Genomic DNA, 24,123 nt, shown 5'->3' with positions numbered 1-24,123 from the left:
GGGCCCCAAAGGGGACCTAACTAAATGGGGGCACAAATGGGACATAACTACTATATGGGGCACAAAGGGGTCCTAACTACTGTATGGAGCAAAAAGGGGAACATTGCTACTGTGAGGGAGCACAAGCGGATGCATTTCTTTGTAGGGAGTACAAAGAGGCACTATTACTTTGTGAGGCCTAAAGGGGGTGTACTATTATAGCGTGTGGCACCAAGAAGGGGCTTTATTTCCATCTGGAGGAGTATAAATGGCGAGTTTTAGTAGCGGGTGGTGAATAGGTGGGGAGGATGCTAGAAAAGCGAGAAGCCAAAGATGTATGTGGCCATCACTGGATTTTACTGTACAGTATTAAAGGAGTTTTCCCATCTTAGACATTTATGGCATTTCCACTGGAAATTCCAAAAATGTCTAATAGATACGTGTTCCAGCTCGGAAACCCGCACATATATCAAGAACTGGTCGCAGAATCTTGGCGGAGAGTAGGGGTGAGAGGGTCGCAGGCACGCGACTCTCTCCATTCTGTTGTATGGTTGTTACAGAAACAGCCAAGTAGTGCTTGCTCTGCTGTTTTCGTAACTCCTAGTGAATAGAATGGAGCACCCTTAGTCTCCGCCTGGATTCTGAGGCTAGTTCTCGATATACGTAGGTGCGGGACTCAGAACTGGTACCCGCATCTATCAGACATTTATGGCATATCCTGTGCATGGGAAAACCCCTTCAACTTACATGGTCTGCAGAGCGCCTGTGTAGGACTGGTATCTACCTCTATATTGTCACTGTATGGTGGTAATATTGGTCTTTGGTTTACTACACATGTTTTACTACACAATCAAGAGTGGTCGTATTATTTATATATAGCTGAAGGGTGAGCCCCAAGAATTATTTCCTCTGGTGGGCCCAAGCTTCTTCAGTTCGACACTGGGCCCAATTTTAATTGAAAAAATATATTTTTATGAATATACATAGTTAGTACGGCTGAAAAAAGACACATGTCCATCAAGTTCAACCAAGGGACAGGAAAAGGGAAGGAAAAAATTTCTATACATAGGAGCTAATACTTTTTTGTTCTAGGAAATTATCTAACCCTTTTTTAAAGCTATCTACTGTCCCTGCTGTGACCAGCTCCTGCGGTAGGCTATTCCATAGATTCACAGTTCTTACAGTAAAGAAGGCTTGTCGCCTCTGCAGGTTGAACCTTTTTTTTCTCCAGACGGAGGGAGTGCCCCCTTGTTTTTTGAGGGGGTTTTACATGGAACAGGATTTCACCATATTTTTTGTATGTGCCATTAATATATTTATATAAATTAATCATGTCCCCCCTTTTTTCAAGGCTAAATGTACTAATGATCATTGCTGCTTACTTCATTCAGTTCACATTAGGAGCATTGTGCGGCTGATGGGCGCCGGTTTACACCCTACTGGCAGCGCAGCGCTCCTTCAGTGACAAGACATTGACGAAGAAAGAAGCAGTTGAACTTGCAAGTAGTGGTATTCACTGAGTCGTCAGCATCCTCACATCCACTCTCCACCATTGGCCCACGGCACTGCATCACAGAAGAAGGAGACCAGGATCCAGTCATGGGGTGCAGAAGAGGAAAGTCACTCAGGGCCACTGACAATTGGCCAATGGGCGTCTTCCCCATCAGACGATTGTCTGAGGAGGAAAGCCCTCATTGACAAGAAGGGAGGCCCTCTCTTGATCTGACTGGCTGCAGATGTGAGTATGCATGCCAATTAGAAAACCAAACTGTCAAAAAACCAGCCTGTGCAGTTCTATAGACGAGATGCCAGGTGCATTGGTGCTGCATACTACAAATTGTAAATATAAGGGATTAGGAAAGGGGGGTGGGGTGAGGTGGTGGTGCCCTCAGTTTGTCAGGAGGATCTAAGGCTAGTCAGTGTCACTGGCACTGCCAGTGTCTGGTGGGGAGGGGGGGGGGTCAGAGTTGTAAGGGGGTGCCATTTGCCTTGTCTGCTTAGGGCACCAAAATACCTTGACCCGACCTGATGTCTATGCAGGGGATTAGGAGTTCTGTATGAGAAAAACGAAGCCAAGACCACTATAAAGATATATTAAGAAATGAATCTCTCCATGACAATTCCACAGTGACAGCTACAGCAGGTCTTCAATGCGAGTATTCTGCCAAACAATCTCTTCATATCCCAACTTCCTCTTACCATATGTATGACTTGAAGGTTGTAGATTACTTGGGTTTTCTGTAGACTATACCTAAACTTTCAGGTTTTGAGTAGAGATCACTTTTAAATGCAACATAAGATTTTTCCTGCAAGTTCTGCGTAAAATACAAAGCTAAGAACTATTTAGTTGAAAGCATCACAAATAAGAGAGATTCTAATTCTGTTCAGTGAGGTTGTGATCAAATCGATATTCAAAGGAAAATAATTATCTCATGAATCATTGACTCGAAGTGTCAAACAAGATAAAAGTTATTATTCCCTGCAAACGGATGGTATTTTTCAGTCTCAGGGAAACATTTATACTTTCCAGCTTGTGATTATTGCACCGGCTATACCGTCTATAATTACCGGACTGTTATTTAGTACTTTCTGTATCTTTCACAGTAAGGGCACATATTTTCTTCTGCCGTGGCAGGTGAATATTTTGAAACTCCAAAAAGCGCACAGGTGGCTCTCCATGTCATGTCTATCATGAACAGCTTCCCTGCAAGATCCGTGTTGTCATGTATAATGTCTTTATCAGTACTTGTCCTTTAAACACATATTTATAGGGGTAAAGATGATACAGACAGAAATATAATCACCCTGTAGAATAGGTAAACGTATTTATTTTTTTTGGGGGGAGATTTAATGTTTATGAACTGCTGTAGAAAACCCCTCGTATGTCCCTTATTCAGCTATCTGAAGTCATAGATGGGAGTCGCATTGTTGAAGACCTTCCTCTATAAACCAAAGCCAAAAGCCATGTCCAGTGTGGATCATGACCCTGGATGACCAGCAGCAGCCACTGAAAACAATGAATGATTTTGATGGGCACAATCTTATTCTGGGTAAAATGAGCATTTACAATGTGATTCACTAATAATAACTGGAAATAATTAATAATAATGTATTGTATAAAACACTATCATGTATTACTGACCCGATCCAAGCGATTCTCCATCACCTTTACATTTTTCTGAGTCTGCGTGTTCTGCTTAGCAGTTCCTGATGAACCTCTTTCTTGCTTTCTCTGACTAGAAACTTTCTTTTCCCAAGATTTTATCTAAAAAAAAAACAGACATTTCTTTAAGTGCTCTGTGTTCCAAATAATAAAAAAATCATTCAGGAAAGTAAAATAAAAAAATAATGTACTTTATATTCTGTCAGTGCTGCACTGGCCAATAAGGATGCCCAATAGTCCTCTGGGCCCAGTACTGTGTAGGTCTGACTGCTAGTTTAATACATTAAAAACATAGTAACATTTTGACTTATTGCACATTTGTAGTTTTTCAGGTTTCGTAATAACTTTTTCATAGTATTTTTTTTACTTTACCTCTTGATCCAAATCAGAAATAGTTTGCTTCTCAGAGGCCAGCTGCGCATCCAACTCATTCTTCTGTTCTAGCAAGAAATGCAACTTGTCCTGATGGTCCTGGTCACGGGACTGGTTACTTCGACTCTCTGATATCCTCAAATCCTTCATTAGTTCACCCCTCTCTCTTTCCAGTGTACGCATCTCTGCTCTACATAAGATTATTTTATTTTCATCATTTAGACAGCATTAAATACTTCTAGAGATAATTTCTTGTGGCTAAAAAATCTATCCTGGTCATGTGATTTACACACAGGTGCACAGCTCGTTACAGTACAGTTATCACAGCGCTGACTTGTAATGAACTGTGACCCCTGTATATCCATCACATGACCAGAACATTTATATGAACTGGAAGTAAACCATGAAGGCTCCTATTCAATGACTGCAAGCCGAGATCTTGAAAACCAAGAGGAATTGATACAGAAAGCATGTTGGAAAATTGAATAAATTTTTATTATATTACGAATAACGTTTATTTGCTGAAACAGGCCAGCCCCTTTAACGCCTAGAGATTAATTTTAACACAGAGAGACAATACAAGACAGAAGTCTGCTGGAGACCAGTTCATTTCTTGCAGATAAAATGGTGTGTAAATAATAATAATAAATAAAATAAAACTAATAATACATTTTGCCTTGGAGGAAAGAGCAAGAAGACTCATAAGAGGTAGATCCTGTCTTTCTGGAGTTCTCTGCACCCATTCATTGTGTCCATAAGCAATGGGAGGACTTGGTAGGTAAACATCTGTTATCTTGGTAACAGATGCCATCTCATGAGAAGTTATTACTGTCCTATTAAATTAGGGGTTTCCAGGATTAGAAAAAAGCAGCGCCACACTTTCCCATGGGCTGTGTATGGTATTGCAGCTCAGTCCTATTCACTTGAGCTACAATACCAGACACAACCCACGGTCAAGACCCTTTTTTTTAACCCGTTAAATTAAAAATCACAGTACCATATTCACACATTGACACTCTGGAAGTAGTTTCTGGGGTACAAAATACAGAGCACATATTTTTTTTTTGTTAAAGAGGCTCTGTCACCAGATTTTGCAGCCCCTATCTGCTATTGCAGCAGATAGGCGCTGCAATGTAGATTACAGTAACGTTTTTATTTTTAAAAAACGAGCATTTTTGGCCAAGTTATGACCATTTTTGTAGTTATGCAAATGAGGCTTGCAAAAGTCCAAGTGGGTGTGTTTAAAAGTAAAAGTCCAAGTGGGCGTGTATTATGTGCGTACATCGGGGCGTTTTTAATACTTTTACTAGCTGGCCGTTCTGATGAGAAGTATCATCCACTTCTCTTCAGAACGCCCAGCTTCTGGCAGTGCAGACACAGCGTGTTCTCGAGAGATCACGCTGTGTCGTCACTCACAGGTCCTGCATCGTGTCAGACGAGCGAGGACACCGGCACCAGAGGCTACAGATGATTCTGCAGCAGCATCGGCGTTTGCAGGTAAGTAGCTACATCGACTTACCTGCTAACGCCGATGCTGCTGCAGAATCAACTGAAGCCTCTGGTGCCGATGTGTCCGACACGATGCAGGACCTGTGAGTGACGTCACAGATCTGCACTGCCAGAAGCTGGGCGTTCTGAAGAGAAGTGGATGATACTTCTCATCAGAACGCCCAGCTAGTAAAAGTATTAAAAACTTTTACTTTTAAACACACCCACTTGGACTTTTGCAAGCCTCATTTGCATAACTACAAAAATGGTCATAACTTGGCCAAAAATGCTCGTTTTTTAAAAATAAAAACGTTACTGTAATCTACATTGCAGCGCCGATCTGCTGCAATAGCAGATAGGGGTTGCAAAATCTGGTGACAGAGCCTCTTTAAAGTCCGGCTGAGGACAGGCAAATTATATTTTAAAGGAGTTACAAGTCTTCAAAATGAGTAAGAAAAAAGTACAGTGCTTCGGTTGTTAGCATTCAATCTAACTATGTCAACCGAAAAAAAACTCTTGAGACAAAATTACTAGGTACAACCCTAATATCAGGTAAACACAATGGCAGATAGTGTGTACTTGTTGTGGAGGCAGGCCTCACCGTCACTATGGCACCCAGGGTGAGAGTAACTTTAACCCCTTAATGACCAGCCTATTTTAGACCTTAATGAAAAAGCCATTTTTTAAGTTTTTCCATCGTCGCATTCCAAGAGCTATAGCTCTTTTATTTTTGCGTCGACATAGCTGTATAAGGTCTTGTTTTTTGCGGGACAAGTTGTACTTTTTAATAGCACCATTTTGGGGGACATATTATTTATTGATTAACTTTTATTAACTTTTTTTTGGGGGGGAATAGAAAAAAACCTGAAATTTTGCCACTCTTTTTCGCGACTTAAATCAACGGCGTTTACCGTGTGATATAAATAACACCATAACTTTATTTAGCGGGTTGTTACGATTGCAACGATACCAAATTTGTATAGTTTTTGTATGTTTTACTACTTTTACACAGTAAAAACGCTTTTTTTTCAAAATTATTTGTTTTTGTGTCTCCAAATTTGAAGAGCCGTAACGTTTTCATTTTTTCGGCGATGCGGTTGTATGAGGGCTTTTTTTTTGCGGGAAGACTTGTAGTTTTTATTGGTACCATTTTTGAGTAGATGCGACTTTTTGATCACTTTTTAAAACATTTTTTTAAAGTCAGGATTCACAGAAAACAGCAATTTTTCCATAGTTTTTGATTACATTTTTTACGGCGTTCACTGTGCGGGTTAAATAATGTTATAGATTTATAGTCGGGGTCGTTACGGACGCGGCAATACCAAATATGTGTAACTTTTTTACTTTATTTTGGTTTTTTAATAGTAAAGCATTGTGTAAGGGGAAAAGCTGGGTTTTTCATTTTTTTTCACATTTTTTTTTTCATTAACTTTATTAAACTTTTTTTTAACTTTTTTACTAGTCCCACTAGGGGACTATAATATGCGATTCTCCGATCGCTATTGTAATACACTGCAATACTTTTGTATTGCAGTGTATTACTGCCTGTCCGTTTAAAACGGACAGGCATCTGCTAGGTCATGCCTCCGGCATGATCTAGCAGGCAGTCGCTCCAGGCAGACCTGGGGGCCTTTATTAGGCCCCCGGCTGCCATTAGAGACACAGACACTCGGCGATCGTATCGCCGGGTGTCGGTGGGAGAGAGAGGGAGCTCCCTCCCTCTCTCCAAAACCACTCAGATGCGGTGCACGCTATTGCGCACCGCATCTGAAGGGTTAAACGTGTGAGATCGATACTAATACCGATCTCACCCGGCAGAGCAGGGACGCTCCCAGCCCTCAGCTGCCTCTAGCAGCTGAGAGCAGGGAGATTTGACACTCCCTGCTCTGTTTACTTTATTCTGATGCAGCACCGTGAAAAGGCGTATGCATCAGAATAAAGCCCATTAGTGGCCGCCGTTAAAAGGCGTATTGGCGGTCACTAACGGGTTAAACCATGCCTTCCTATAAAATTAATCCCAGAAACCAGAGTTGACCTTTGCGATTGGGGCAGAAGGGCTTTTCCTATCAACCTATGCTCCATGATAGACAGCACTTGGGGTTGTGGGGGTCTGAGAACATTCGTTCCTAATTTTGATCCCACCTGCTGCCGTCTAGTTTAGTATAATTAGGACATCTGTAGGACATGTATGCCTATATGTAAAGAGGGGATTTGTTATTTATTGTCCACTGATCTACACTGGGTCATGATGGAAGATTTAGTAATCAACCTATCACTTCACAACCCCAAAACAATTTGACAAAAGCATAAAAATAATATGGAATTAAAAAACGTCCCTAAACATACAGTCAGAGATATAGATGATAGATGTGAGATAGATAGATAATATCTATAGATAATATCTATGGTTGTGTTCAGATAGCACCGGTATCCTTTGGTCCTCGAGATAGGGTCCCAACTCGGATGTAGGTTAAGAATTGTAGTCTGCACACCTTAGCTGTGTTCAAAATTATATTTATTTGTTTCTCAGGATAAATGCCAGAGGCTATATGTGCATGAAGAGCGGTAAGCCGCCGAATACAATTTATAGCAGCGCTACTACGCATTGTACACTCAGATCGATCAAGTCCCCAGTACGGCTCAGTGCCCGACGAAGGACTTACGACCGAAACGTTGACGTTGCACATATAGCCTCTGGCATTTATCCTGATTCCTGAGAAACAAATAAATATAATTTTGAATACAGCTAAGGTGTGCAGACTACAATTCTTAACATAGATAGATAATACATGGAAAGAAAGATAGATAGATGATAGATAGATAGATAGATAGATAGATAGATAGATAGATAGATAGATAGATAGATAGATAGATAGATAGATAGATAGATAGATAGATAGATAGATAGATGGATGGATGGATGGATGGATGGATGGATGGATGGATGGATGGATGGATGGATGGATAGATAGATAGATAGATAGATAGATAGATAGATAGATAGATAGATAGATAGATAGATAGATAGATAGATAGATAGATAGATGATAGATGGATAGATAATTATAAGCCTTTAATTTTTAGCTAGAAAACTGTTGTTCCACGAAGTATCCTTTCCTCATCATCTATGACAAGATGTTCACGTTAACATGTACCTGTCAGAGCGACATTTTTTGTTATTCTGTCAGCACTACTGATAGCGGTAAGATCTGCAGAACTCAGAACAGGAAGAGTATTACAGTAGGTATAATATGAAATATCGTTCTGCTGTGGGGTAGATGCAATTATGTCAGTGGGAAAGTATCTCCTGACAAGACGGACAGAAGTGATGACAGGCTGTATAATGTACACGCAGTGATAAATGGCAATAGAAAAGCGACCAGTAAAATGAACATGTTCCTGGGATGTTAGGAGATAGCAGGTAGTTGCTGTATTTCCAGTTCATGAACAAAATAACATCTTTCTTACATTTACCCTAAAATAAAACAAATGTCATTGTCCTCTTATGTCTTATATTCTATTCAGCCTTTTCTGAGTTATATTAATTTCTGAGTAACCTGGGTAAATATCATTACATCTGACAATCAGATTTTGCAGACTCCAGAATGGCAAATCTGCCTAGTGTTACAGGAGTGTCAGATGTATTTTTTTTATATAACTATAAAGATTAGCCTTGGAGGTCGGAGAAAGCTGGATGACAACATCTGTCGTGTCAGTCGTAATAGTTGTCACCCAGCTTTTTAAAAGACAAACATAAATAACTACTAAACAGAATTCTAACTTGACGCAAGAGGACAATTGAATTGAATAGCTTATATTTAAGGTAGCAATAAAATAAATGTATATCTCAAGAGAAATTAACTATTTTATGTATAATTATGTAACATAGGGAAATCCATATTGGAGAAATAGTTTTTTTATGTTTTGACGCTGAGCTGCATTAGGGCATGCCCAGACGTGGCGGAATTCTTCCGCAACTGTCCGCATCAATGCCGCACAGAATCTGCATTGCAGATTCTGTTGCGGATCTGCCCAAAATGGGCATTAAATTGATGTGGACTAGCCGCTGCGTATTGAGGTGAAAGTACTTCCCTTCTCTCTATCAGTGCAGGATAGAGAGAAGGGACAGCACTTTCCCTAGTGAAAGTAAAAGAATTTTATACTTACCGGCCGTTGTCTTGGTGACGCGTCCCTCTTTCGGCATCCAGCCCGACCTCCCTGGATGATGCGGCAGTCCATGTGACCGCTGCAGCCTGTGATTGGCTGCAGCCGTCACTTAGACTGAAACGTCATCCTGGGAAACCGGACTGGAGGAAGAAGCAGGGAGTTCTCGGTAAGTATGAACTCCTATTTTTTTTACAGGTTGCTGTATATTGTGATTGGTAGTCACTGTCCAGGGGGCAGAAACAGTTACTGCCGATCGCTTAACTCTTTCAGCATCCTGGACAGTGACTATTTACTGACGTCGCCTAGCAACGCTCCCGTAATTACGGGTGCACACACGTAGTCACCCGGAATTATGCGTGCACATACGTAGTCACCCGGAATTACGGGAGCCCCATTGACTTCCTCAGTCTGGCTGTAGCCCTAGAAATACATAGGTCCAGAATGAAGAAATGTCATGTTAAAAAACCAATACGTTCCGCAGCACACATAACATCTACATTACATCTGCGGACTTCATTGCGGAATTTTGAATCTCCATTGAAGTCAATGGAGAAATTCCGCAATGAGTCCGCAACCAGTCCGCCAGACGTCCGCAACAACCATTGTATGCTGTGGACACCAAATTCCGCACCGCAGCCTATGCTCCGCAGCGGAATTGTCCGCAACGTGCAAATGAACCCTACTAAAAAGCTGTGGAAGGCAATGGAGAAACGGGTGCGCTGCGGATTTCCGCTGCGGAGTGTCCGCAGCGGAATTCCAGAGCAATTCCGCCACGTCTGGCCATGCCCTTAATGTGATTTTTATATTGCACTGTAAATCGCAGACAATATCGCAGTAGCAAGTATATTTGACATAATTTACACCACATGGTCACTGAGTGGGCAAAGTGTCAACCCTCAATAGTCGTAAAAACCTTGCACCAAATGACACATTTTGATTTAGATCAACTCTAAGAACTTTCAGCAGTTTATGTAGAATACTATAGAACAAATTGTTTCATTTTGAGGATGATAAATCGTACAAGGGCAATGATTATGGTTCCTCCGCTTAGTGGCACAAGTAAAAATTCTAACACAAATACATATGTATTGGTTATACAATAGTCATAAACATGTAATAAATATGAGGAGCTCTGTGAACGATGAACTGTTAGTATACTACATAGGTTTCAACATATGCCAAGGAGTGTGCTCTTAAAGGGGACCTGTCACTTTGAAAATGCAGTATGATCTGCAGGCATCATGCAATAGAGCAGGCAGAGATGAGCAGATTAATATATATATTTTATTGGAAAATATTCAGTATAACTTAAAATTTACACCGTTAAAATATACCTCTAATCATTCTGGGCTTAGGAGTCCAGTGGGCGGTCTCAATCAAACGATGCAAACAACGATTGCTGTCTATCACTGAGTAGGACCGCCCACTGAACTCCTAAGCCCAGAATGAGAAGAGGTTTAAATGCGTAAATTACAAGTTATACTGAATCTTTTTCCCACAAAAATATATCAGACTGCACTGCTCCTCCTGCTCTATAACATGCTGCCTGCAGATCAGACTGCATTTTCAGTGTGACAGGTTCCCCTTAACATATGTTTGACAGGTTAAAATCTGGATACTATTTTTATGACAGTACTGAAAATTATTGCCTGCCATGCTATTTAATACTACAAAAAACATATATGCAGTTGGGTACATTCCATAGGGGCAGACAATGCTATGTTTTATAATTTATTATGTGAAGAGTTCCAACCCTATAAAGTTGATCATACATTTTATCGTAAAGAAAAAAATCAAACCTATACCTAGTATTGTTATAGTAATGTAGTATTATTATAGTAATGTAGTATTGTAATAGTAATGTAGTATTATTATAGTAATGTAGTATTGTTATAGTAATGTAGTATTATTATAGTAATGTAGTATTGTAATAGTAATGTAGTATTATTATAGTAATGTAGTATTGTTATAGTAATGTAGTATTATTATAGTAATATAGTAGTGTTATAGTAATGTAGTAATATTATAGTAATGTAATATTGTTATAGTAATGTAATATTGTTATAGTAATATAGTATTGTTATAGTAATGTAGTATTGTTATAGTAATGTAGTATTACTATAGTCATGTAGTATTGTTATAGTAATGTAGTATTATTATAGTAATGTAGTATTGTAATAGTAATGTAGTATTATTATAGTAATGTAGTATTGTTATAGTAATGTAGTATTATTATAGTAATATAGTAGTGTTATAGTAATGTAGTAATATTATAGTAATGTAATATTGTTATAGTAATGTAATATTGTTATAGTAATATAGTATTGTTATAGTAATGTAATATTGTTATAGTAATGTAGTATTGTTATAGTAATATAGTATTGTTATAGTAATGTAGTATTGTTATAGTAATGTAGTATTATTATAGTAATGTAGTATTGTAATAGTAATGTAGTATTATTATAGTAATGTAGTATTGTTATAGTAATGTAGTATTATTATAGTAATATAGTATTGTTATAGTAATGTAGTAATATTATAGTAATGTAATATTGTTATAGTAATATAGTATTATTATAGTAATGTAATATTGTTATAGTAATGTAGTATTATTATAGTAATGTAGTATTGTTATAGTAATATAGTATTGTTATAGTAATGTAGTATTATTATAGTAATATAGTATTGTTATAGTACTATAGTATTGTTATAGTAATGTAGTATTATTATAGTAATGTAGTATTGTTATAGAAATGTAGTATTATTATAGTAATGCAGTATTGTTATAGTAATGTAGTATTATTATAGGAATGTAGTATTGTTATAGTAATGTAGTAATATTATAGTAATGTAGTATTGTTATAGTAATATAGTATTGTTATAGTAATGTCATATTTTTATAGAAATGTAGTATTGTTATAGTAATTTAGTATTATAGTAATGTAGTATTTTTATAGTAATATAGTATTGTTATAGTAATGTAGTATTATTATAGTAATGTAGTATAGTTATAGTAATGTAGTATTATTATAGTAATGTAGTATTGTTATAGTAATATAGTATTATTATAGTAATGTACTATTGTTATAGTAATGTAGTATTATTATAGTAATGTAGTATTATTATAGTAATCTAGTATTGTTATAGTAATACAGTATTGTTATAGTAATGTAGTATTGTTATAGTAATGTAGTATTATTATAGTAATGTAGTATTGTTATAGTAATTTTGAATTATTATAGCAATGTAATATTATTATAGTAATGTAATATTGGTATAGTAATGTAGTATTATTATAGTAATGTAGTATTGTTATAGTAATATAGTATTGTTATAGTAATGTAATATTGTTATAGTAATGTAGTATTGTTATAGTAACATAGTATTGTTATAGTAATGTAATATTGTTATAGTAATGTAGTAGTATTATAGTAATGTAGTATTGTTATAGTAATGTAGTATTATTGTAGTAATGTAGTATGGTTATAGTAATGTAGTATTATTATAGTAATGTAGTATTGTAATAGTAATGTAGTATTATTATAGTAATGTAGTATTGTTATAGTAATGTAGTATTGTTATAGAAATGTAGTATTATTATAGTAATGTAGTATTGTTATAGTAATGTAATATTGTTATAGTAAAGTAGTATTGTTATAGTAATGTAGTATTATTGTAGTAATGTAGTATTGTTATGGTAATGTAGTATTATAGTAATGTAGTATTGATATAGTAATGTAGTATTATTATAGTAATGTAGTATTATTATAGTAATGTAGTATTATTATAGTAATGTAGTATTGTTATAGTAATGTAATATTGTTATAGTAATGTAGTATTGTTATAGAAATGTAGTATTATTATAGTAATGTAGTATTGTTATAGTAATGTAATATTGTTATAGTAAAGTAGTATTGTTATAGTAATGTAGTATTATTGTAGTAATGTAGTATTGTTATGGTAATGTAGTATTATAGTAATGTAGTATTGATATAGTAATGTAGTATTGTTATTATGATAGTGTAGTATTATTAAAGTAGTCAAAATAACGAATTGATTAACAATAATTTTGTATTGTATCAAATTTGAATGTAATGCGGCTTGTCAACATTAAAAAATGTTCTATGTGCGACCCATTAACCCGGCTGAGTTTGAGACCCCTGGTTTAGAAGGTCTGGGGTCTGTATGTATTCAAGGGTCTGGTCTGAGGTCCAAATTTATTAGTCTGAGTAAAAGGGGTTATCTTGCCATGGACCAGTTTTTCATACTTATGACCTATCCACCAAATGTCTTTGCCGGAAGCAGATGGCTCCAGCCATAGTAGAGTGGTCAAGCTGCAATACTGCAGCTCTGCTCCTATTCAAGTGAATAGGAACAGATTTGCAGTTCTGCAGCATGGCCGCTATGTAGTGTACGGAGCCATCTACTTCTGCCACTCCTGGCATTAAACATTGCATAACATCTGGTGTCCGGATGCAGAGGCAAAAGCTGATCTGAGCGGGGTCCGGGTTTCAGACTCACACCAATCATATACTAATGACCTATTCTGTAGTTAGGCCATCAGTGTGAAAAACCGGTTTGTGCCCAAACAACCCCTTTGGCTTGAAATGGCTGCAGAAGCAAGGGGCAAAGATGTCTCATCAGGAAACTCTACAGTCATCAGGAGTCGCCATAACGGTCTTTGTCAGATGGAGAAGAAAAGAGAAGAGAAGAATTCCGTTGAGAGAACACATCGCTCGTGAGTCATTGGATTTATAGAGGATCTGACCTCTCTCCTGACATGTCTGCTGTAGGAAATCCTTGTATTGTACACAAAGCCTTTGTGTAGCCCAGGACTACTAGACAAATGTGTGTTACCTTTACCATTGACAAGAGGAAGTGTCCCTACACAGTGTGATACTGTCAGAGATGGTTGGAGACTGTCAGTATGTAGGGACACAGCCCTTTGACAAGTGGAATCTTAACACCCATTTGTCAATGCTCTCACAGAAAGGTGGTGTTTACTATAGGCACAGCAGAGTGGCGGTGGGAAAGGGGTCCCAACTTTGGGAAGCAGCCCAGGGCCTATGGTCTACTTAATCCGCTACTGTAAGACGTGGCGACAGGATCAATGCGCAGGCCAGAGCAATAAAATTGCAACACCAAGAAAGAAAAGTTTTAGAATTGTATAAATCACAGGATCGATACGCATGTTAATGATATGCAAATGATAAAAAAATGGAAACAAAATATTCCAAACATCTTGACCTATTCAGTATCAAGTATGAGCGCCACCTGCAGAAATACACGTACTTATACGCTTTGGCATGCTGTCAATGAGGTTATTAATGGTTGTCTGAGGAATGTTATGCCACGCTGAATGCTGAATGCACTTGGGCACGCAAATCATAAAGATTAGATGCCGGCAGCTCCTTTTGCCATTGCTGACGAATGACGTCCCAGATGTGCTCGATGGGAGACAAGTCCAGAAACGCTGCAGGCCATAGTAGCATGTTTAGGCCATGGAGGCTGCTCACAGTAGCAGGAGCAACATGCGGCCTGGCATTGTCCTGATTAAAAACGGCTTTTGGGACACTTTAGAGAAATGGTCGTACCACTGGTTTCACAACAAAATCAATGGGAGGGGAACATTTCCTAGTAAAGGCCTCTTCATGTCATTGCCCACGTGGTCTCCAGACCAATCTCCGGCTATCATAGACAAAAGCGAAAATCTTCGCTGAAGAGGATAGACCTCCATTCCAGCCTCCATTGCCATCTTGCTGTGCACCATTATAGCCTTTGAGAGCGGTGGCGTGTGGTCAATGGAACACCTGTAGCTTGATGTCTGGCTCGTAGCCCAATGTCGTGCAAATGCCTTCTAATGATTTGTGTCAAGACTAGTTGCTGTTCTAGGATTTGGATGTAACGTCCAATTTCACTTGCAGTACAGAATGGATCACTATGCGCCATTCTTCCAATCAGACGATCTGTCCGTACATAGGTTTGCCTCTGCGCAAATCTTGCTGTCATTCCCGTTCGTTGTTCTCCCAACCTCCAGGACACACAATGTTGAACAGTGCTGACATATCGGACTAGGTGCTTAGCGATTTGCTGGAGTCATAAACCAAGGTCTTTCAGTTCAAGAATTCTGTCCCTCTCAATTTGCGCTAACTGGCATGTCGACGAACAGGAGGAATCGAACAATCATCCCACACCCCTTTCATAATTGAAAGCAAAAAACTTTGCTTTCTAATCTGGCTTTTATGCCCCTCCCATATGCCACAGATTGGAGCTAGGCGCTTGAAAATGTGATGCTTTGTAGATCTTAATGACACCTGCTACTTCCTCGATTTGTATAACCTTACGGCTTGCCCTTCTTGGTGTTGCAATTTCAATGTTGAGGAGTGTATATATATATATATATATATATATATATATAATAATTTTTTTTTGGGGGGGGGCAAACATATGTCTTTGGGCTTGTGCCCCTGATCTTTTAAGACCCTGCAACACCCCTGCCTATACCTCAGCTGTATGACCCAAATGTAGTGTGTATAGGGCCTCACTGCATGTGAATAGGAAAATAAATCTGGAGAGATAATCAACTTCTTAACTGAAGAACTGCTTAAAGGCATATTCCGCCAATAGACATTTATTGTATACGAATAGTATATTCCACAAATAAATGACAAGTGTGGGGCCAAATGCCGTGACACAACTGGAGAATGGGGTACCTGTGTCCTTCATTGCTCGTTAGAAGCCAGATGCAAAGGTGAGGAAAAGTGTAGAAGACTTGACTGCACATATGCGCAGCACTCCTACTATATTCTATGAGGAGGGACAGAATCCGTTTCTGTTATTCCCCAAAGACTGCTTTTAAATGGGTATTCTGACTAATATTTAATTTATTTACCCTTAGAAAATAAAATTATACAATTGTCTGATATACACGTATTTAAAATACTGCTCACTTTTCTTGTACCAGTTTAGTAGTCACTTTCTCTGCACAGTAGAATTGGATAGCCCACAAGTTAGTCCGTAGGTCTGGGAGCCTCAGACAGACAATGACTCACTGTAACTCAGTATTCACCTGCAACACCGCACTTAACTTTTCGTGCATGTGTCCGGCTGCCGAATATGAGGGTATCTGGCTCTCTGCTGCCTTGCCCGCTGGAAACTCCCACTGGCACCAATCTCATACTTGACCTAGTCCTGACGATGCTTACGTTCCTAGGGCCAAGTGGCTTGGCAAAGGAGGGGTATCCAATCAAAATAAGAATTAACCTGTCTGCACACTCACTGTTCTATTATGCAAAAATACAGACACTTGCTATTGCCGATAAAAATGTTGTACTCTTACTGGCCCCCCAGTGTAGATACTGGCCCAGTCAGTGGTTTATCAGCCTAGTGGCAACCCTAGTTATTCTGTTCTGTTGTGTAGAGGTAAACTGCGTTGATACAAGAAAAGTATATGAGTAGAAATTGAAATACAAAATTGTATACCTTCCTATTTTATAATGAAATAAACAATAGAATATCCTTTTTAACAAAATAACCAGTTTACTTTAGGCCCCATGCACACGAACGTGCTTTTGCGGCTGCAATTCCCCAGAAAATCCACGGGAGAATTGCGGCCCCATTCATTCCTATGGGGCCATGGACACGAAAATGGTTTCCACGGTCCGTGCATGGCCCAGGAGCCCGGACCGCAGAAAGAATGGACAAGTCTTATTACGGCCGTGTTCTGCGGTCCAGGCTCATAGCAAATAATGGCCGCGGCCATGTGCACGGCCCGCGATTTGCGGGTGGCTTGCGGGAGACACTTTGCCCCCGGCTGAAAATCACGGCCATGCACATGGCTACGGTCTTGTGCATGAGGCCTTACTCTTACAGCTCAAACTGACTATACCACCATCCTATTCCCTCATTTCTTCTAAACACATATAGTATGTCGGTAAAATAATAGATAACTTGAAGTTGTTTGCACTGTATGTTCTGTCTCACGAATACTCTAACATAGAAGGTAGCAATTTAGACAGCGTCTCCTTATACTACTTCTTCCATAACTTCTATAAAAACCATTGCAGGAAAAAAGGAATTTGGTCTTCAACAAGAATCTATCACAAAAATGTTCAGTTTGGAGTTGTGTGTAAACGTAATGCTGATAGATGGTTGTTAACGGCTGTTATTGTAGGTTGTGAAGTCTGCTACATCTTGAAAAGGAAGAAAGAAGGATCACCTAGAAAAGCTGGGCCACTGGCGGCACATCATAAGAGAAATGCTTTCTAACTACAAGCCTATCGTTCTTCCTTTACAAAGTAACTAAGAATAACAAGAATAAAAAATGTCTTTCCATCTGCTCTATTCTAGGAGAGGGAAATAAATGCACACAGGAAAATACTCAAAAATACTTCAAAAAAGAAAAGAAAAGGTACTGTAAACACGCTATATTAACCCTAGAAAAAAACACAATGAGGGGACTGGTCAGTTCCCGAATAGCAATAAATATATACATATTTATACACATGTACTCATTATGCTTAAGGTGATTAAATAATAAGTTGTGATATAATATTATGTTATAAAAAACACGATATATCGTTTTAAATATTTTTAGTATCAGTCTCATCTGATAAAATAATGGTCCATTCTAAACAAAGGTATTGTCCAAAGTGGACAACCCCTTTAAGGAAGAAAGACCAATAAACAATAAACCAATAACACAAAAAATTAATGATAACGTTTCTTAATCAGAGGAATGTCCAATTTAGTTATGTCTGTCCTAAAAACTGGTGCCGGATTATCAGACTTTCTATCAAATGCCAGATTTTGAAAGTGGTTCCAGCGTTATGTGAGGAGAAGATCAGGACACTGAATATATAATCAGGTATTGGAGTTTCATTGTTATTGACTATGTGGTATTCACTGTAAATAAAACTGTATATAGATGCACACATGTGACATTTTATTGCATGGTCTATATGTATAATGATTCCTTCTATAAATTGGTAGAAGTGGCAGGTGTCTTGCTCTGCCTTATGTTATCAGACAGCACATCCCTGAATACCATGCTGCACTAATGACATGACATTAGGAGAAAACTCCCCGAGGCAGTAATCTGCTTGTTAAAGGGAGATGTCATTCTGCTGAAGATTAGTTGAGGATGTCATAGGTAAAGTATACATACAGTTGCCTCCTGATTTGCTCCTGTTTTCCAATAGTAGTCGCCTGGCGCTGTCCTTCCTTTAGGCGAAACATACGTTGCAGTTTGGCCAGCTCACTGTCGGCTACAAAACATATGGACAAGTTATAAGTGAATCTGTGTAGAGGAACTATTTATTCTGTACATTACCCATGCAATCTGCATCAAATATGCCAGTGAATAATACCTCCATGTAGAAGTATAGTTCTATGATATACATAAAACTATGACATTACGCATGTCAACTCGCTCCAGGATACAGAAGACCTTGTCTATATCTGACAACTGCGATATTTACACATATGTTCTGTAGTGGGCAATGAATTGATACTGTAAGACCCCACTAATGGGATCAGAGGTAGCTACAGGTGCTTATGGACACTTGGGAGTCCCGCACTAACCCACCTCACCTCTGCTTAACCACAATGGATCCCCCAAGCTAAGTGGACCCTGGCATCTAATCAAGTTTGCCTGGTGTTGTTTGTGGCTGTAGGCCGGACCTCTTTGCCTCTGATCGGCCCTGCAGTGGAGACTTTCAGTAGTTTTCATAGATTTTGCTTCAATCCATGCATTAGGGGCTGATAAGAATTTAGGGGATCCAGGCCTGTACCCAGAACAGACACCTCATTCTGAGGAGCCCTGCTTCACTGCAGTTATTTTCTAAAGCTGCCTTAAAAAAAAACCACAATTTTCATTAGATTAAATACTATAAACTGAACTAATTCCCGCAAGTAAGTCATCAGACTAAAGTTCTTAAGCACGTCAGAAACATTTTCTGGCAAGTGAGACAGATTTCCTTTAGATCAGCTGCACACACCAATTGAGACGGATACTGGTCTTACGTCTCATGCGCACCTCCCTTTTACAGGACCTGTATCACATGGAGCCTATGAAATGAGCCTATAGCTTTTTTATAGTGTCCCTGTGTGTCTTCTGCAATCTGTGAGAAAAAAAAATTGTGGAATGCTCCATCACAGGTTGAAAGTATGCCAAGAGTATTCTCCCCTAGAAGCAATACAGGGAGGCAATACACGGACTAGAATATGAGATCATACTTCAACCAGTATTGCACTCTATATATCACCTTATGACTCCATGTATCTTGTGTGAAAAATGTAAAAAAAAATCAAATACTGCCTAGATTTACATTATATGTTCACTAGGAATAGTGGTTACATCATGCAAACCAGCACTTGTTTCTTCTCTGCAAAACTGATCCCATATTTATCTTTCGGTTAAAGCTCCATTTGGGCCAAAACAATGAAGGAGTGAAATATTTGCATAGTACCATTATCTGAAATTGCAAGCTGGCTTTCCTGAACTACTTTTATGAGGATTTTATTTATTTTAAGAGGCAAGAACAGCAATTTACCTGGGCCTGGAGCCAAGTCTTCTGATGGAAAACCTACACTGTGTGTTGTTTATAATTTTTGACAGAATTTTTAGTTCCTTTTAGGGAATGAAAAAAGGAGCAGATCCCAGTAGTGTAAAAACTAAACAACTTGTCACATTATAATTTTACTAATTCAATGTTTTGTAAGACATCCAATTATCTGCTAGTACTAAAAATAAAATTTCGATAGCTTTGCCAACCTTAAAATGGAAACTGTTGGCTTGGCATGGCAGAAACGAGAAGTCCAGTGTACTGTAAGAGTAGCTGTGAAAATGAAAGACTAATGTGGAAGTAATAGCAAGCCTTATTTTAAGTGAGGTTATGGTAATGGCCAATTGTCCATGCCGCCAAGTTTCTAGGGGTCCCGCATACACCTACTGGTTAGTGCCCATCTACAATAATTCCTCTCGGTGAGCCTGCAGCTGAGTTCAAAGGAAAGCTACTCTATAATACCTCTCCTGCACTGATGTCTAGATCTATTGGTGCAGAAACAGAATCACAGGCAGTTTGTGACAGCCTAATACAATTTTCCATAGCTTTCTATCACATCAGACCTGCTCACAGCAGCTCTATAACATATCTGGAGACAGGTAATTAGCTGACCACTGGATCACCAGGGATAGTTACCAAACCCCAGTATTACCCAAGATTCCCAGTGGAACACCAGGGATGGAGGTAATGCGCCAGGTTATAGGTATAGAAACTGGACTATATCCTAAACCACTGAATCACCAGGAAAGAACACTAGACCACCAGGTAAACCACAGTATCACTAGCGTTATAGGTAATATACAGATGTATACCTTAAAATTTCCATAAACTACTATGGGCCAAAAATATCCTAAAAAAGTGTCCTATTGGCATACATTTAGCTGGTTAATGTTTATATTTTTGAACTGCACTCAAATGCATAGTTTCCTTATAATGGCAAATGTATGGAAATGGAAATGCGTACGGTACCATACATATGCAGTATACATTCCATGTTTTTTCAGATATATACACTGAACATACTCGGCAAACATGGGGTGAACAGAGCCTTTGTGAGTCACTACACTGGTTGGGCTTCCTCAAATTTTCCTTGAGCATAAAACTACTATTGTAAGTCGTGTTGCTGACCGCAAGTTTTATGGAAAGCGAGTGAAATCAGCATGGAGCCAATATAAGTGTCATTAATGCCTCGGGGGAATATATGTTTGTGTATTATTGACAGTTTATAAAGCAGAATTTGATGAAAAACATGGCCTACAGCAACAATAGTGAAGGGGAGTATGACATGTTGGCCTAGTCCCTAAATCTTTCGACAACCCAAAAAATCCAAATCTAACTATAACATCCATACTAGGCTAACTTCTTGTGGGTGTAAAAAATATGCATAGTGGTTATGGAAGAGAGAGGGCACAGAGTAAGCGGATGAGAAGTCCAGGGGTGTGTGTTGCCCTCAGCTCTGCCCTACTGCCATAATTATTTGATAAATGCTAGAAGGGGTAAAACCAGAGAAGAGAGAGGGTGGCGCTCTTGTAAGATAGTATAATTTGGATAAGAGAGGTTTCTTCCAAAAGCAGGTAAAGGTAAACTGCTCCCCTAATACGGTTGTGCTGAGAGAGTCAAAACACTAATGTATTAATTTTGCATGGCGCCCGGAAATAAACTGCATTTTTATCCATATTGCATAACTATTTTATATTCTTTATGGATATTGGTATGTCTAATGATGTTATATCCGAATAAGACACATTAGCAAACACAATGCTATCCATGAGGAGAAGATGAAAAAAAGAGTAATACCCATTCCTTCTATGTCCATGTCGCTGTTATCAGACCGGATGCTGGAAGCAGATCTTCTATGAGGCATTCCTGAGTATAATACAGAAAAGAAGAAGGAATATGTTTAATATCTAGGAGCTTTCTTATGCTGAAATGTTATTATATATCAGTTATGTTTCGTTTTTAAAACCTCAATCCTAGGCAGTTCTAAAAGGTGTCTTATAAACCACAAAGCCATGTGTGGATTTGGTGCAGATTTCATCCACTGCTATACAAAGGATGAAACCTGCTGCAAACTCCTCATAAAAAACATATGCAGGCCTAATAGTACACTGACTTTACTGTACTCTGCACGACATCCCATCTGGTCTACCTGGAAATCAAGCACCGTCCACAGAAAATACCCCATATAATAATGCCCTTTACTGTCTTATAAGGGGATTTGAAAGCCAAACACTACTTACTAACTGGTCTACCAAATCATGTAGGTATGTCAAAGCACACACACACACACATATATATATAACATGCACATGGACCACTGCTGACATACAGTGTAGAGAGTATATACGCTTGTGGTAGAAGCCCGTCCCTTGACCTACTTACATTCCCTACCCCCTTCATGCAGTCACTTACTGCCCTCTGTGGATTTAGCAGTTGAATCTTTATAGCATGTAAAGTATTGTGAATAAGTGCATTATATTTTTTTTACATTCTAGCTGCTCGTGATATCCAATGTATCTTTTCCCTTTGTATTGTTTATTTTGTCTTGTCTCGTTTCTTGTATGTTGAGATTCCCTAATAAAAATAGAATTTACAATGATACTAAGTATATTATTAATTGCCTGGTTACATACAGCAGAGTGCAATGTGTGCACACTATATTTACTGTAAATAAGGGTATGTAAGATGCTCTAAAAGTCATAAACCAGCTGGTACCCAAATGCACCCACTCAACAGCCCCCCAAAAAGGAACTTGGTAATCTTGTATACCACTAAGGCTTCGTTCACATCTGTGTCAGGGCTCTGTTCCGACGTTCCGTCTGAGCTTTCTGTCGGAACGGAGCCCTGACGGACACAAATGGAAACCATAGGTTTCCGTTTCTGTCACGATTGATTTCAACGGTGACGGATCATGTGCCAATGGTTTCCATTTGTGTCCATTGTGCAAGGGTTCCATCATTTTGACGGAATCAATAGCGTAGTCGACTATGGTATTGATTCCATCAAAACGACAGAACCCTTGCACAACGGAGACAAACGGAAACCATTGGCACCGGATCCATCACCATTGAAACCAATGGTTTCCGTTTGTGTCAGTCAGGGTCCCGTTCCGACGGAAAACTCAGATGGAAAGTCGGAACGGGACCCTGGCGCAGATGTGAATGAAGCCTTACATAGTTCTTGTAAAAAAAAAAGAATATGTGGAGGGGACACCATGTGGAGAGTCTTGGGACATTGATCTCCTGACAACACTGACTGGAGGAGTGTCACAGAAGTTCTCCCCCTGTTGTGCTGCCTGCGAGTCCTTTTCAATAGGATTGTACAAGTGGTGCACAGCTCCCTCAAATCCAATTCTGGGCGTTCAGTGCTCTACACATCTGCTGAATCACTTTTACTGTACATCTCATAGATATCTGGTCGTTTATGGCCCTTTACAATCGCTGGTTGCATTGAGGCCAAATTGTCTTGTCTATGGCAGCTCTCCTCTGCGTATGATGGTTGTAAGCTTATTCATAATGTACAGACCCATCACCAATCTGAGCGACCCCTTCATTCGCTGCTGATTATCTTCGCATAATAGAACATTTTCATTTTTCTTGCCATTATTGTTTGAATGATGACTTACTGGGCTGTATATAACTATGCTGTATGATAATAAATGATTGCAGGCCTCCAGGACAACTATCAGACATGGCTATTATTGCAGAGATTAAGTGAATATCTTCTACCTGTATCTTCAGATGAGACGCTGTGTTGAGGATGCAGGGTTTGTGGTGTCCTCAATGATGGCAGCAGTAGTTCTCTGCTCAGAGTTTCTCATTCAGACTCATTGTTGTTGGTGACGGTATCCAGGAAGCCGCGTGCCAGTGAAAGTGTCTGCAGTCCTATAGCTGGCTGCATCAGGTTACCACACTAACAATGTAACCAGGGGAAGTGGGACCTGCTGGATGAGGGAAGGAGCCTGTGGTTTCATCTTACTTCTGCTGCACGTGACCCCTCTCCTTGTGGTGGAAATCACAGTAAAATGCTAAAAAGTAACGCATCCTGACCTGATCACTACTGGAAAATAGTTTACATATGAAAAGTCAAGACCTGTCCATGCAAAGCTCCATTGTCATGGGATGGGATAAACTAGATAGATAGATTAGATAGATTAGATAGATAGATTAGATAGATTAGATAGATTAGATAGATTAGATAGATTAGATAGATTAGATAGATTGGATGGATGGATGGATGGATGGATGGATGGATGGATGGATGGATGGATGGATGGATAGATAGATAGATAGATAGATAGATAGATAGATAGATAGATAGATAGATAGATAGATAGATAGATAGAGAGAGAGAGAGATAGATAGATAGATAGATAGATAGATAGATAGA

The 24,123-nt window shown here is 38.8% G+C and overlaps 1 protein-coding gene across 1 annotated transcript in view; it reads right to left on the bottom strand.

Moving 5' to 3' along the window:
• ODAD1 (outer dynein arm docking complex subunit 1) overlaps positions 1–23,678 on the bottom strand; it is a 131,439-nt gene extending 107,761 nt beyond the window's left edge. Inside the window, exons 1-5 of the mRNA XM_075838864.1 lie at positions 23,463–23,678; positions 21,532–21,600; positions 18,336–18,435; positions 3,515–3,704; positions 3,122–3,244 (exon numbers count right to left, since the gene is read on the bottom strand). Coding sequence (XP_075694979.1) covers positions 3,122–3,244; positions 3,515–3,704; positions 18,336–18,435; positions 21,532–21,598 — 480 coding nt within the window. The 5' untranslated portion in view covers positions 21,599–21,600; positions 23,463–23,678. The remainder of the gene's footprint in view (positions 1–3,121; positions 3,245–3,514; positions 3,705–18,335; positions 18,436–21,531; positions 21,601–23,462) is intronic.
• Positions 23,679–24,123: the final 445 nt, after the last annotated feature.

This window comes from Rhinoderma darwinii, chromosome 10 (assembly GCF_050947455.1).
Source record: "Rhinoderma darwinii isolate aRhiDar2 chromosome 10, aRhiDar2.hap1, whole genome shotgun sequence".
In the NCBI taxonomy this organism is placed as follows: domain Eukaryota; kingdom Metazoa; phylum Chordata; class Amphibia; order Anura; family Rhinodermatidae; genus Rhinoderma; species Rhinoderma darwinii.
Note: the sequence above shows the minus strand (reverse complement) of the source record. Positions and strands in the feature narration are given on the sequence as shown.